This window comes from Lemur catta, chromosome 7, assembly GCF_020740605.2.
Source record: "Lemur catta isolate mLemCat1 chromosome 7, mLemCat1.pri, whole genome shotgun sequence".
Lineage (NCBI taxonomy): Eukaryota > Metazoa > Chordata > Mammalia > Primates > Lemuridae > Lemur > Lemur catta.
Window position 1 is genome coordinate 98305340 of NC_059134.1, and position 15069 is coordinate 98320408.

The 15069-nt window shown below is 40.6% G+C and overlaps 1 protein-coding gene across 1 annotated transcript; it reads left to right on the forward strand.

The window, feature by feature from the left end:
• The first annotated feature begins 783 nt into the window (after positions 1 to 783).
• Positions 784 to 13802, forward strand: LOC123642764 (B-lymphocyte antigen CD20). The gene is made up of 7 exons (XM_045558171.1): positions 784 to 923; positions 7675 to 7849; positions 8306 to 8425; positions 9510 to 9566; positions 11168 to 11404; positions 12170 to 12271; positions 13155 to 13802. The coding sequence occupies exons 2-7, from the start codon at positions 7691 to 7693 to the stop codon at positions 13365 to 13367; spliced, it is 888 nt and encodes a 295-aa protein (XP_045414127.1). The 5' UTR covers positions 784 to 923; positions 7675 to 7690; the 3' UTR covers positions 13368 to 13802.
• The last annotated feature ends 1267 nt before the right edge of the window (positions 13803 to 15069 follow it).

Genomic DNA, 15069 nt, shown 5'->3' on the forward strand with positions numbered 1-15069 from the left:
TGTATATGGTAGGAGAGAGTGATGACAAGTATCTTTGAGCAAAACTTTCTTTGATCCGTCTTCCAAATGTGTAGACTCTCCTGGTGCCACCAACTTCCTCCAGTTTCCCGCTTGATCCAGTACTGGGCTTGATGACCATACAGCTCCAGCCCAGACTGAAAAGAGAGGGGAGACCAGGGAACCAGACAGATGGAAGAAAAAGGTCATAAGTGGGTTCGTAGGTGAAAGTGCTATTTCAATTTTTATCTCCAAATATAGAGGCTAACTCTTGCCTCAAGCTTCTGGGTACATGTTCTAGCACACCAAAGTATATTTTAGGCCATTTCTGCTAAATCTGACACAATATATACATGGTCCACTAGCAGCCTAAGAGTGAGCAAATGAGGACAATATTTGGAGGCGCATTAGTACAACATTGAGCGTATGGGCTCAGTGACTCGAGTCTCTGCATGGATGCCTACTTCCCACCTACTCACTCCTAAAAATGAAGCAAGAAGGTAAAAGTCAGTCCTAACAGCCCATCTTTGGAGATTTTCTAGAGTCCTTCTTGTCCTCAGGGACCCACCATCTACACCTGCTTACAGGGTGGGGGCTGCAGAGGTTCTTCTAATTAAGGTAGCATGAAGCACGTCTGGCAGTCCCCGGGGATCTTTTTCAAGAAGTGAAACCTCCTGGTAAGGCAGAAACTTTTTTGTATCCCCTTCAGCTCTGGTAAGTGTATATTAAACCAAAGTAATTGGAGCGAAGCTCAAGGTAGCAGAAGCTACTGATTTCCCGTCACGTGGTATCTATCAGCGATTTCAGCCCCAGGCTTGGCCCATCACAATCACTCTTCCTGTGCACTTGAGAACTAGCAGCATCAAACTGAACTCGGCAGCCAGCGTCCGGATCAGCCCTTGAGCCTTGAGGCCTTGGAGACTTAGGTAAGGAATCAACTTGCTTTCTTCAAATGACTAAAAGGAGGTGATGGATAAGGCATAGAATCGTTTTGGAAACTGGAGATTCTTGGTTTTAATTCTAGGGCTTCCCTGCCAGATTTTCTAATGGTATCATGATTTGAGGAGGGGTGATATCAAGGGCTGCTTCCCACTCTCTTAACCACTCTTCCTCTCGAGAATTACTCTTTGCAATCAACTGAGAGATTCCACAAAAGTAGCAGATTGCAGCAGTAGATTAAATCATGGTTTCTAACCTGTTGGGTTCAAACTGGAGCTCTGCTGCTACATCCAGTGGGGTCCCTTGCCCACCACCCAGTGAAGGCCAGTATACTGAGACAGCAGGTATTGCAGTGGACAAAGAGTTTTATTTCACAAGGTGCCAGGTGAGCAGATGGGAGTAATTTCTCAAATCCATCTCCCCAAGAATTTAGGAGAAAGGGTTTTAAAGACAGTTTAGCAGGCAAAGAGCTAGGCAGTTGGGTCTGTTTATTGGTAGGGGATGAACTCAGAGAGATTGTCTTCTCAGTTGGGAGATTGCCTGGTTAGGGGATCTCAAGGCTGTTGGATCCATTCCCACATCTATCCATGGTCTGATTGACATCAGTGGGTCCCCCCGAATACAGAGTCTGAAAAATACTTCAAAGGCCAATCTTAGGCTTTACAAAAGTGACGTTATCTATGGAAGCACAAGTCTCTGGGCTTTAAGATAGCATTGTTATCTGCAAAAGCACAAGTCTTTGGGTTTTTCTTATCTGTAGAAGTAGTGGGGGGAAGTCACAAATCTTACACCTGTCACGTAGTGCCATTAAGCAGTAACCAGGTATAGCAGTGAGGAAGTTAGGGAACAATGGCTGGTTAACTTCTGGCTATATCTATACTTTTATGAAAATCAGACTTAGATTGCTATTTATACCTTATGGCTCAACAGTTTCACTACCACTTAGAAGTTACTAAACCTCTACATGCCTCAGCTTCCTCATCTATCAAATGGAGCCAATAGTAATAGCCATTGCATTATGAACAGTAAATGAGCTATGCTTCTGAAGCCCTAAGGACTGTCTAGTACCAAATGAGAAAATAATCAGTCGTGGTCATAATGAAAATAACTTCATTCCTTTTGCTTCAAATGTTTTTGTCTCCAAAGATATCCCATTAAATGCAAATACACCTAGATGATATTAAGCCTTACCGGCCAACATTTTCCAGAAGGGGATTGGTGGATGCCAAACTGAGCACAAAATCCTGCCTCAAATCCATTACATAGAAAGCCCTGAGAGTGGGCCCTGGAGATCTGGGGAAGCACTAATGAAGAGCAACAAGGATTAATATTAATCATGCCATTATCACATCCAGAAACCAGTATATGAGTGAGTCCCCTTCCCTGTTTCCCATAAAGTGGCTTGATCTCAGTGAACAGCGGGCGAGATGAAAATTTCAATCCAGCATCCTAAGCACATGTAAAACTGCCTGCGGAAGTAGTTGGATATTCAGTTTAACATTTATCGAGCTCATTGTATGCAGAAAACAGGTTCTCCATGTAATTCTAGGAGGACATATGATCCCATTGAGGAATTTACATTCCATTAGGGGAGGTACAGTGTAACACTAGGAAGAAAGTAGTTGGTAATTAATAAAGCAAAGAGCCAGGGCTTTGAAGGAGGAGTCTTGGCAATAAGGCAGCAGAGTAGGAATGGCCTCAGCTGACGGGAATAGGTAAGGGGGCGTCTGACTGTAAGGGAGGGAGGAGGAGGAACTTGTCGATGTTGAGAGGTTTGGGGGAAGAAGGTAGAAAACATGTCCAGACCAGTGGCTCCGGTGGGGAGTGGTGGGATGGGAGCTTTGGAGGTCGTGCGGGGCTGGACTGTAAAGTACTGGAGGGGCCAGAGGAAGGTTTCTCCAGTAGGCAAGGACAGGCCAGCAAAAGAGGTGAGTTCAGGACATGAGCTTGACATAAGCAGTGATTTAGGGAGTTTGATCGAGCAGCCTTGTGGAGAATGGATTAGAAAAGAGAAAGATCAAACACAGGAAACAAGATTTTTGTGCTAACCCAGAAAAGGAAAAGAGAACCAAATTCAGGAGGTAACACTGGATGTAGGGAAAAGGCCCACGTGCAAGATACACTGCAGAGGTAGAAATGGCATGACATGGCCATCAACTGAACCAACGGCCAGGATGGACTGAGAGGTAAAGGAGCTGGAGTACACCATGGGTGACAGGGGAACAGAAAGTAATCTGCGGCGTGATGCCTGAGAAAAAGCTTTTGATTTTACAGCACAGTCTTCGAAGAGAGAAGTTTCAGTCAAATCACTGGCAGAAACTAGTTGCAAAGCATTGAGGGGTGAGTGGGTGGTCAGGAAGTGGGGAAGAGAGTGGAACGCAAAGCCTTGAAGAGGCTGGGTGGTGGGGAGGGGAGACTGGCAGTAGCTGGGGACATTGCTAGGTTAAAGGAGAGGGCTTTGGGATTAGGGGACACTGAAGTGTATTTTAGTCATTAAATAGTGTCCAATAGGCCAGGTGTATGTCTATAATCCTAGCACTCTGGGAGGCCAAGGCAGGAGGATTGCTTGAGCTCAGGAGTTCGAGACCAGCCTGAGCAAGAGCAAGACCCTGTCTCTACTAAAAATAGGAATAATTAACCAGGCATGGTGGTGCACACCTGTAGTCTCAGCTGTTCAGGAGGCTGAGGCAGGAGGATCGCTTGAGCCCAGGAGTTTGAGGTTGCAGTGAGCTATGATGATGCCACTGCACTCTACTCAGCGTGACAGAGCAAGGCTCTGTCTCAAAAAAAAGTGTCTAATAATAACAATTAATCTTTGAGTATTTTGTACCTTATCAATTGTAAATTATCTCATGTTCTCAAAATGAAAATTTGAAATGGGCAAGGCAACTATTAGGCGAAATTTATCGAGAGATCACGAAAGTAGCAAGCAACAGAGCTGGGACTAACTCTCTGCTACATGTCACCACAAATTGAGTGAGACACTCAAGATGCAAGGAGGAAACAATTTCCTGGAAGGGTTAACTTCTTGGTGGAAGGAGATAGGCTGAAAAATACAGAGGGAAAGGAAGTAAGAACATTATTCCTCAGAGATAAGTGCACAGGAGGCCGGAAAGGATAAAAATGCAAAGCTATTTTGAGTGACACAGGAGGAAGTTGAGGGAAGAAAAGTCAGGCAGCTCTGAACCCCTTGGTATATGATGGCATTAGTGGACCTAAAAGTCATTACTCAAACCAAAACTCATATAGCCTGTGAGATCTTATTCAGTGGATGGACACAGAAGCAGGGGTGCCTTAAAAATCAAAAAATACTTGCAGAAGTCGCTGCAAGTAATAAAATGAGGTAGTGTGTGATAAACTGAGTCCAGATTTTAGTATCAGTGATAGTGTTAGTATCAGTGAAAATCTATTTTTACCGTATTTTGACCAGTGTTGTTCAATAACCTCTAATAATCTACCAACTAGTCTTTGAGCAGAACTGCACATTGGGCACTAAGTCATTGTGAACATTTTTTTTTTTCAATGATAAGACAAACCTGTAAAAATCTACAATATCCTTAGGAGCATGTGGGCTAGTTTTATGTATTCCCATGGAATGAAATGTTTTCATTACACAGCCTACAATTCCCTGGCATGCATGCATAAAGAAATAAAACACACACATATGTATATTTCAGACAGATTATTTCCATAAAAAATGAAGTAGTATATAGAAAACATTGTTTTTGTTTATACAATATTTTATAGCAATATTTGTTGGAGGCTTTGTAGAAATATAGTTGCCATAGTGAGATACAGTTTTAACAGAGAAATAAAATACTCCCCCATGGTCATTATTACCATTAGCCACAGCCCAAGTGGAACTGGCTTATGTAAAAGGTTTATCTCACCAATAATACAGACACAGCCTTAATCAAGCAGTTGATGAATAAGGAGAAATGAAAACAGTAGTCCAGGTCATCTCCTTCAGTCCAAACAATTAATGACTTTTGCAATTTAAGTTATTGTCACTAAAATTACCCCCCTGGAGAGGAGTGTAGTGACTCCTGCTCATTCCATACTTGCCTTAGGACCTTGAGAAGATTAATTAAGCTCTCTGAACCTCCATTTCCACATCTGCAAAAAGGATACAAAATGCCTACTTAGGAAGGAAGGTGTTGGGATGGTTGGAGAGAGCAAATGCAATATCTTTGGAACATAGTAGGTGCTCAGTAAACAACTATAATTATCCGGACTAGGCTGTAGTACAGTAGAAAAAGCATCAACATGAGAGCCATGGTGACTGTCTTCCAGTTTCACTCTGTTACTAAACATAAGATCTGTACCAAGTCATGTCCTACCCCCAGGCTGAAGTTCCTTCATTTGTGTAATGAACAGAATAGTTTGAGGTTCTGACTAGTTCTAGAAATTCTTCCTGGTGACCGGAATCAGTTTGCAAACTCTTTAGTGTGCAATATTAATATATCCTTTTCTGTTGGTAGTCTCATGTGGTGGTTTTGGTACAAAGTAGGTCCCCAGGACCATATGACATCTGGCTATATAGGACAGGGGCAAAATCAAGTGAGAAACACCTTATCAAAGCCTCTTCTCTTCCCTCTACCCTGTGCCCCAGACAGATGATCTGTTTTTAATTGATTTATAGTCATCCAAACAGTGAAAATATTTGAAGGAAAAGGGTTCATAAGGGAAAGGCTGAATTCCTGTTCCCCACAGGAGACAAAGTAGTGTGGCATCATGGATCCTTCCTCTGATAGGTCTGAGTCCTCATTTTAAATCTTTAATAATTATGTAACTTGTTCCAAGTTACCTAACTTTCCTGTGCCGTTGTTTCCTCTTCTATACAAGAGAGGCAGCGATTCATCCCTGGTGTATTCTGTGAAGCTCAGATGAAATGCCATATGCAAAATTTCTTTTTAGCTCTAAAGTAGGTACAAATGTGAGTGACTCCCAGCCACCTGTCTGGCAGCACACCTGCAGCTACCCAGCTCTGATTGGCTTTTTAGTAAGATATATTTCCACCTGTGGTCTAATGGCTAGGATTTGGCACTGACTTTAGTAAGGTAAGCAACCTGGATAGTCAGTCTTGACTTCCAAGGCCCCTTATATGACTTACAATCAATAAAGACAAGACAAAAGATGTGTCCCCAAAGAGGGATTTCCAGGCCCCAGGAAAGACCCAATAGAATTGATGTAAGTGGTTGACATAAACAAATAAATGCCAAAAGGAAGCCCAAGATGTCGAAGATTGAACAGAGTCTTAAAATGGTAGAGCTAGAAAGGACCTTGTTAATCGCCTTCTCACTTCAGAAATGGGTAAATCATGAACACTAACAAATGGCATTTACTACCTCCTCCTATGTACTAGGCACAAGTACATATGTTAACTTATATCTTACAACATCTCTGGGAGAGGGGTATTGTTCTGACTTTACAGATGGATAAAATAGAAACTAATGCTCAAAAAGGTAAGAAGAACAAGAATGGCAACCAAACAACTAATATTTACACAGACATGGGTGCTTTGCATACATGTATTTCTTCAATACTATTTATTGAGAAATTCAAGCATTATTTTAGATACCGAACAAGAGAGAACAAAATCTCTACTTTGATGGACTTACATTCTGTGGGGAGAGATAGATAATAAACAAGTAAATAAATAAGGTAATTTCCAAGTGATAAATGCCATGAAGCAAATAAAATAGGATTTTGTGAGAGAGAGACAGAGAGAGAGTATGCAGATAGGAGTATGTGTTATAGATTGAGGGTTCAGGGACGGCTTCTCTAAGGAGCTGACATTTGAATTATACCTGAATGAAAAGACACCAGCCATGCACAGACTATGAGCCTATGAGATAGGAATTATTATTATTATTCCCATTTTACAGTTGAAGAACTTGAGGCCCAGAGAATTTAAAGAACTTGCCCAAAGTCTCAGAGCAAATAGAAGAATCACCATTGAAACCTAGGCAGTCTGACTCAGGAGGCCACAACTTTACACACAGCATTAGAGAGCCTTCTTGACATGACTTGCTCAAGGTGGCAGGTTCAGAGGCAGAGGGAGGCCTAGAATTAGCCCTTCCTCCTGCTTTTGTTTGTTTTAAAGAAATTATTTCAATAGATTGAAATTGGTACAAACGCTTTTTGGTTACATGGAGCTTTTATTGCACCCATCACCCAAATAGTGTACATTGTACCCAACAGATAATTCTTTTTCCCTTACACCCCCCCATGCTCCCCTTCTGAGTCTCCAGTGTTCGTTATGCCATTCCATGTGCTTCTAAGGACAGACAAACAATGGCATCTGCAACGATGTCTCTGGCCCATCACAATGGACAAAGGAAAATAAGCAAAAGGACAAGGACAAATCAATAGAAAATACATTTCCCAATAGTAAAGCATAAGAGAAACATCCAGAGATGGAGACACACAGGACGTGCAGCCATAGATATGCAGTGTTCTCTGCAAAGGTAACGTATGCGCCACACCCGGCTGCCAAGAACACCGGCAGGGACTCCTGAGCCCGTCTGTTCTTACATAAGACAAACACCTCCAGATTCTTCCTCAGAACTCAGCAGTAGGACTTGTCTCAGACTCGAGGCCACCAGAAAGAAGCCATGTCTACCCTCGATGACGCCCGTGGAGGGAACACTGAAAGAAGCATTTAGATGCATGACACAAGGTAAGATTGCTAAAAATCCTGTTCTTACTCCCGTTCCTTTATTGTTTTATTTTTAGGAGTTTTGAGAGCAAAATGACAACACCCAGAAATTCAGTGAATGGGACTTTCCCAGCAGAGCCTATGAAAGGCCCTATTGCTGTGCAACCTGTTCCAAAAGTGACCCTCAGGAGGATGTCTGCACCAATTGGCCCCACACAAAGCTTCTTCATGAGGGAATCTAAGGCATTTGGGGTAAGTCAGGCGCCCTCCCTCCCACACCCCAGGGATTTATCTGGCTGATGCTATAGGCCACATACAGAATTCAATTAAACATGAAGGGAGGGCATCCAACCTGATGTGTTCTTTATGTCTGACACAGTAGGCCAAATCAGGGGTGTGACAGAGGAGTTATCACCTGGATCAGCTCAGGGTGATCTTATGTCACCTTTTGGCTTTGGGGCATATATGTTTAGCAGTCTTCCATTCCAGTCCATTGCCTGAATCCCAGGCATACCTGCTCTTTGGAAATGCCCTCTGTGGTGGGGAAAATTGATCTGAATAAGAAAAAGACAAACTCCTGGCACCTCCACTGCTTCCTGTAGGCATTTTGCATGGCTCCAAGTCAGAGGCCAGGGCTTCCAGTCTTGCCTCTGCCTTCCAACAATGACGAATGCAGTTCATCCTCCAGTGCCCCCCTTCTCTCCCCAGGCTGTCCAGATCATGAATGGGCTCTTCCACATTGCCCTGGGGGGTCTCCTGATGATCCCCACTGGGGAATATGCACCCATCTGTGTGACTGTGTGGTACCCTCTCTGGGGAGGCATTATGGTGAGTAAAAAAAGTAGCAACCATTTGGGGAATGGTAAACACAAAAAAGACAAAAATGTTAAAAAGCTCCACAGGGGTATGCCAGATTATAGAGAGCGAAATATATGGGTAGGAAATAGGTCACTGAGTTAAAATAATTCAGTAGGAAGAGAGGTTAACTAAATTGAGCGTGGCTAAGAGTCAGTGGTCATGCCTCATGTGAATTCAGAGAAAGATGTACTTCATGGATCTACACAGGGATTGTTTAAAGCAGGATCTCTCCACAGTCAGTTTTAGGGGGGTGGAATCACTGGATATTTGGACTGTATGGCATGATGTTTTGGAATGCAAGAGGGAGCAGGAACATCCCACTTTCACCCATCTGCTCCTTCTACCATACAATTCTGTTTAGTTACTACGGCTGTTTCATGTACAAGTTTTCTAAACTTGTAACACTGTCTGGGTGTGGCATGGGGCAGTGATGTTTATTTTCCCCATGATACTTTTCATAGTTGCCACTATAAAGATGAGTCCAGGATTGAAATTTTCAGAACAAGGAGAGAAGAGTTAGAACAAGAGTTTCCTCCATTCTGCCGCTTAAACATTAGAATAGGAAGAAGAGAAATAATTGTCACTACCTGTAGCAGCCAACACGTGTCTATGACATTAAGGTCAAGTATTCTACATCGATTCACTCTTTGTTGGCATCAAAGCCATCTAAATCCTTGTGAATCCCAAAGAGCATTTCCACAAATTAAAAGTAAAAAGAAAGAAAAACTAGAAATAAAACCCTTAAATTCACACTGAGTATTAACTATCAAGGAAACAGGAGTTCTGTTTCTTTGGTCTTATTATATTCCTGGTCATAGAGCCCCAGATGGTTGAGTAAAAGGCATGGATTGAATGTATTTGAGCCTGAAAAAGGAGAAACATGACTGCTAAAAAATGAATGAACCTGATAAAAATGGGTAGATAGTTTAGTGAAAGTGGCTGGAACTGTAGATGGCTTCTTTCTGACCAGCTCTCAATGTTAAGTAATGACCCCCTCTCTCCCCTTTCTCCTACCTACCCACACCTTCTCTACTCATTACTTCTCTTTTTACAGTATATTATTTCTGGATCACTCCTGGCAGCAGCAGAGAAAAACTCCAGGAAGAGTTTGGCAAGTAACCATATGTTCTTCTTTCTCACACATCAGAGAAATACCTATTTTCTCAGTTGAAAACTCCTAGGGACCCTTAAAGAGCCTTGGAATCACAGACTCTCAACCCTAAAAAGGCAAACAGTCCTCCACAGTGCTGTTGTGATTTTATTCATGAAAAACCTGGAAGTGGCATCTACCTGAAGTATGTCCATGGAAACAGAACTAAAGGCAGACCTATGAAGACTGTACTTACAGTCTTGTGAATGTTAAATGCTGTGTGAAAATAACAGACCTTTTTGAAAGCCAGGTCATTTCTCCCAGACCACCTTTAGGAAAATTATCTGATCAATGTTGTGATTGATTCAAATTCTAGCTAAGCTGATTTTTAGCGGTAACCTTGAACATGTCAGTTTACCTCTATGTACCTTTGAGTTTTCACCTATAAAATGGAGGTAAATAGTCCTTGCTACCATATGAAAGTGGCATAAGGATGAAAAGGAGTAACGTGTGCAGCAGTGTTTCAGGGGCTATAAGGAGCTAAAGTGAGTGGTCTTGCTCACATAACTCCCAGGGACTCATCTATACCCAGTAAGAGGCTGTGCTGCAGAGCTGGCAATTCTACGTAGGTGAAAAAGAGCTTCTAGCAAGTTCCCTCCCATGAAAATACTCCCCCAACACTTTCTTTTAGTTACTATGCTGAGTCACTTTCAAAGTCAGTGAGGGACTGAGTGGATTGAGATGGTTCCTCCTAAAATTGGTCTGAAAAACTCAGTTTGGGGGAAAAAAACTATTTACGAAAATTAACTTATTCTATTCTCCAAATATAGCCAGACCTACTGACTTGCCATCTTAAGGTCAAATAGCCAGGGATGAAATACGTGTGTCATAAAATAATCATTAATAATCCCATATCATTATGGCACTTGTCACATATATTTTCCTGCTCCAACTTTGTATCATTCCTGTAAGGTAGAACATTCACGCTAACATTTTCTTACCTATGCTATCCAGAGACAAGAGTCCTAAATGTATTTTCAAAAGTGATTGACTTTGACTGATTGCAACCTGTGTCAACAGGGAGAAAATATTGTTATCATTGCTGTTGCTTTTTATTTCCATTTGATGGTGCAGACCCTAGAGGGTCTGTCTGCACCTTCCTAACCTATACACACAGTACCACCCCACTTCAGTCTCATGGAAGAATCTCCTTTTCTCTCTCTACTCTATCTTCTTATAAAGACAGATAATCTGGATACGATTTTTCTTCACTTATGCAACAGATATTTATTGAATGCCTGCTAGGATGGTGGCAGTAGCAGTGAAGAAAGTGCAAAGATACAAGATATAAGAATTAAGGATCACTCCTAGAATTATGGCTTGATAAAATTAATTGACGGTGATGGCATAAACTGAGATGGGGAGGACTGAGAAAGGAACAGGATAGAGAGGTGATTTTATTTTATAGTGACCACGAGGCTAAAAACAACTGAGAGAAGAACTTTGGTATGATTTAGGTGTAGTATCTTTGTGAGTCAGGGGAATGGCATCTGGAATTCCTTCTTAATTTATATCATCCATGGAAATCAAATCTAATTAGTAAATCTTTATCTCCATTTCAGGCCAAAGGGATAATGATAATGAACTCATTGAGCCTCTTTGCTGCCATTTCTGGAATGATTCTTTCAATCATGGATATACTTAATATTAAAATCTCCCATTTTTTAAAAATGGAGAGTCAGAGTTTTATTAAAGCTTCCATGCCATATATTAACATATACAACTGTGAACCAGCTGGGCCCTCTGAGAAAACTTCTCCATCTACGCAATACTGTTACACCATACAATCTGTGTTTTTGGTAAGTGTGAAACTGGATTTCTTTCCAGGGAAGAAGGATGGCACTTTTATTATGAACATCAACTCTGGCTCCAGACTTTCTGAATTTGCTACTTATTGCCTATGTAGCTTTGGGCAAGAACTTTAACCATATTCTGCCTCAGTTTCTCCAACTATAAAGTGAGGTTGGTAACACTCATAGGATTGTTTTGAGGAACAAATGAGTTAATGTCTGCAAAGTACTTAGAAGAGTGTCTGGTACATAGGAAGTATGATATAAATGTTTTCTTTAATGTTATTATTAATAGCATCAATAGCATTATTATCTATCATTGTTATGAAGATGAACAGGGCAGAAATACCTGAGATGTTTTGAACATCTTTTGCCCAGAGTTTTTAGTGTAGAGTTTGAAGGGGAAAAAATGCATTTCCCAAATGTGGAGAGGTTTCCAGGGTGTGATACCACATCACCTAATCTGGATACAGTTTAATTCGGGACTCAGTAGTGATTATTTCCTACATAGAATTGATTCTTCAACTGATTATTCCTACCTTACTTTCTGTCAGCACCATGCATTCACCATCTGTCGTGTGCCAGAAGTTGTATTAAAGGTTAGGGTTATAAAGACGTCGTCTTCTAGACTAGCAGTTCTCACAGCTAGTCATTACTTACCTAAAGAATTGATATTTTAATCATTTAACTTAGCCAACAGTAATATCCTGAACCCAAACCATGTTCTTGATGCCATGATTGCATTTTCACCTTCATTCTTCCATTGTTTTTCAGGGCACTTTGTCGGTGATGCTGATCTTTGCCTTCCTCCAGGAACTTGTGGTAGCTGGCATCGTCGAGAATGAGTGGAAACGCATGTGCTCCAGGCCCAAAGCTGTAAGTGGTAGCCACTCTGTACATAGTCTTTCTCTAGAAAATTCACATCTACAAAGGATCATTTATGGAGAACGCAACCTCGTAAGACTTTGAAAAACAAGGATCTTCATATAAATGGTCTTGGTGTACTTCTAGAAAGAAAGAAAAATAACAATAGTGAAGAAAATGTCTTGAAATGTGACATGAGTCTGTAGTTAGAAGGCACAGTTCTATCATAGAAGTTAGCACCTTCTTACTAACCCTCCCTTCTGCTTGGCTTCAGGCTTCCATCTTGACTTCATGGTTCCATATGCAATGTATAAAAGCAGAATTGTTAAAGGTTGAAAGCTGATTAGTCACTGGTTCTTTGACTTCATTTCTCAGGGTTCCCCTTGCCCATCCCTTTTCACCTTATCCTCTTCCAAAACAATAAGTTCAAAGAGGCTCCACAATTGGGAAATAGGAAAATCCCAATGATAGACCTATTGCCAACTGCTCAGACCAGATTGTTATATTCAGAATAGAATTTAGAAACCATCCCTAATTCCTTCATTTTGCAGATGAGGAAAATGGTATTAGAAAGAAAATTACTTTCTCAGGATTATATTCACTGAAGGTAAATCGGAGATAGAATCTGTGATTGCAGTGTTCCCAATACCACGTGATCATTCCAGGCTCAGTGGCAAATGTCAATTGCCCTTGAGGATTTACTCTGACTTGAATTTCAATAAGCGAATGTTTGATAACAATATGAGCACCTAGGAAATCAATCCTGGCATTTGGAGGCATATAGTAAATAAAATAAGTAGCATAAAAACTAGGACATATTTGATAAGTATTTGTAGAGACTGTTGAGAAAGGTGTTAATGGTAAAAGTCAAGAAAAGTTTAATTTTGTGTTCTAGAACGTGGTTCTCCTGTCAGCTGAAGAAAAAAAAGAACAGGCCATTGAAATAAAAGAAGAAGTAGTTGAGCTAACTGAAATATCTTCCCAACCAAAGAATGAAGAAGACATTGAAATCATTCCAATTCAAGAAGAAGAAGAAACAGAAATAAACTTTCCAGAACCTCCCCAAGATCAGGAATCTTCACCAATAGAAAATGACAGCACTCCTTAAACTATTTCTTCTGTTTCTGCTTTAAGCATTAGTGTTCATAGCTTCTAAGAGACAAATTTACCTTCATTTCTTGAGGTACTGTGCACTTATCCTCCACATTTCTACGCGGTCTCAAGCACACAGTGGCCACAGATCCTTCTCTCTCACATTCAGAGAAAGTAGCCATTCTAGCAGATTGTGTTGTCTTGTTTCTTGTTTGGGGCAACTTTGTTACATTGAAAAAAGGTATAATTGCTGCAGAATGTGCTTTCCCACTAAACTTTTCCTTGGGTAGGCTTTTTAGTAGTAGCAGTATTTTTTTTTTTTTCATTTCTTCCATCAGCAAAAGGGAGACTGTACCTGATATATGACTGCCCCAAGCCATCCCTAAACTATCTTTAATTCCTTCCACATCTACATTTTTGGTGGAGTCCCTTTTGCACTATTGTTTTAAGGGCAATAAATCATAACAATGGGATAGCTTCCTTATTGCTCCTCATCTGTCTTTCTATGGGGCTGACAATGTGGCACATTTTTAGATCCTCCACGCCCCATTAGAGGAAGTTCTAAATGGTGAATACGCACCTTTTCTTTTGTACAAATAGCATAGCTTATACATGAACATGTGTCTCTATCTTAACTTTTCCTAACTCCTGCTCTAGGCTCTTGATTGCATTGTATACCTATTTTTTTTTTTAGCCTTTAGGCAAAAGAAGAAAGAATGGTTATAGAAAATGCCACAATGAGTACCCAAATCTCAAATAATAATCAACACTTGTGTTTATAGAATGATTTCCAAATGACAAAATATTTAAATCAAATAATTTCATTTGATCTTCCAGGATCAAGAAAGAATCCCTATCCTTATTTACAAGTGATTCAAGAGGTAAAGTAACTTGTAAACAAGAAAAGACAACTTGTCAATAGTCACAGCTAGTAATTATGAGAGCCTTGTTTCATACCCAAGTCTTACTCAAATTCTGTGATGTATGAAACAACCAAATTGTCTACCCAATGTCTGCATAAACTGTAAGACCCGAGTCAACAGGTTTTATCAAGAACGTACCCTCTGACCAGAACTAAACAGGTAGCGAGAAAGACCAAAAGAGTCAGGATCAGCTTTTACTCCTTGGAGATAAAAAGACTTAGATGTTCACATTTGGAAAACTATTTACATCATTATTATATAATTAGCTGGTATATTGTATAATATAGACACTAAGTGCTATAGACATTCTCAGAAAGATCATGCTTGGAAACATAATTAAAATGCCAAATCTCACGTAATAGCCACACTACTTTTCAATTCAGGTATACTAGTACCTTACTTTAAAAAAAAAAAAAAGGTTTACCTATTATGGCATCACTGTAATCCAGTAACCACATTTGGACATTTGCTACATGTTGAGTGCTGCCAGGTTGTGGTAGGTAAATAGATAATGTAATTTTCACTCTCTATGATATTTCCACTTCTTTTGGGACAACCAATGGAAGATATTCCCTGTAATTAGAAAAAAAAAAAAGGAGATAGAACCTTTCTCTGTCTATGTAAAATCCTCAAAATTAGCTCTAAATGAATAAAACTATATTTGTGTCCTTGTCTGCAACAGGTGATTCCAGCGTGGTGTTTCCCCATACTTCTTTATTCTTAGAACACCAGACTATGGGAGGCTTCTGTGGACTTAAGTTCATTTCACATGACCCCAACCTGGGTTTGAACTGT

What these genes read in the sequence shown, in the direction of transcription:
- LOC123642764 (XM_045558171.1), top strand. Translation starts at nt 7,691, where the DNA reads ATGACAACACCCAGAAATTCAGTGAATGGGACTTTCCCAGCAGAGCCT. An exon ending in GGGAATCTAAGGCATTTGGG is followed by an intron (nt 7,850 to 8,305) that starts GTAAGTCAGGCG and finishes TTCTCTCCCCAG; the next exon opens with GCTGTCCAGATCATGAATGG. An exon ending in TGTGCTCCAGGCCCAAAGCT is followed by an intron (nt 12,272 to 13,154) that starts GTAAGTGGTAGC and finishes TTTGTGTTCTAG; the next exon opens with AACGTGGTTCTCCTGTCAGC.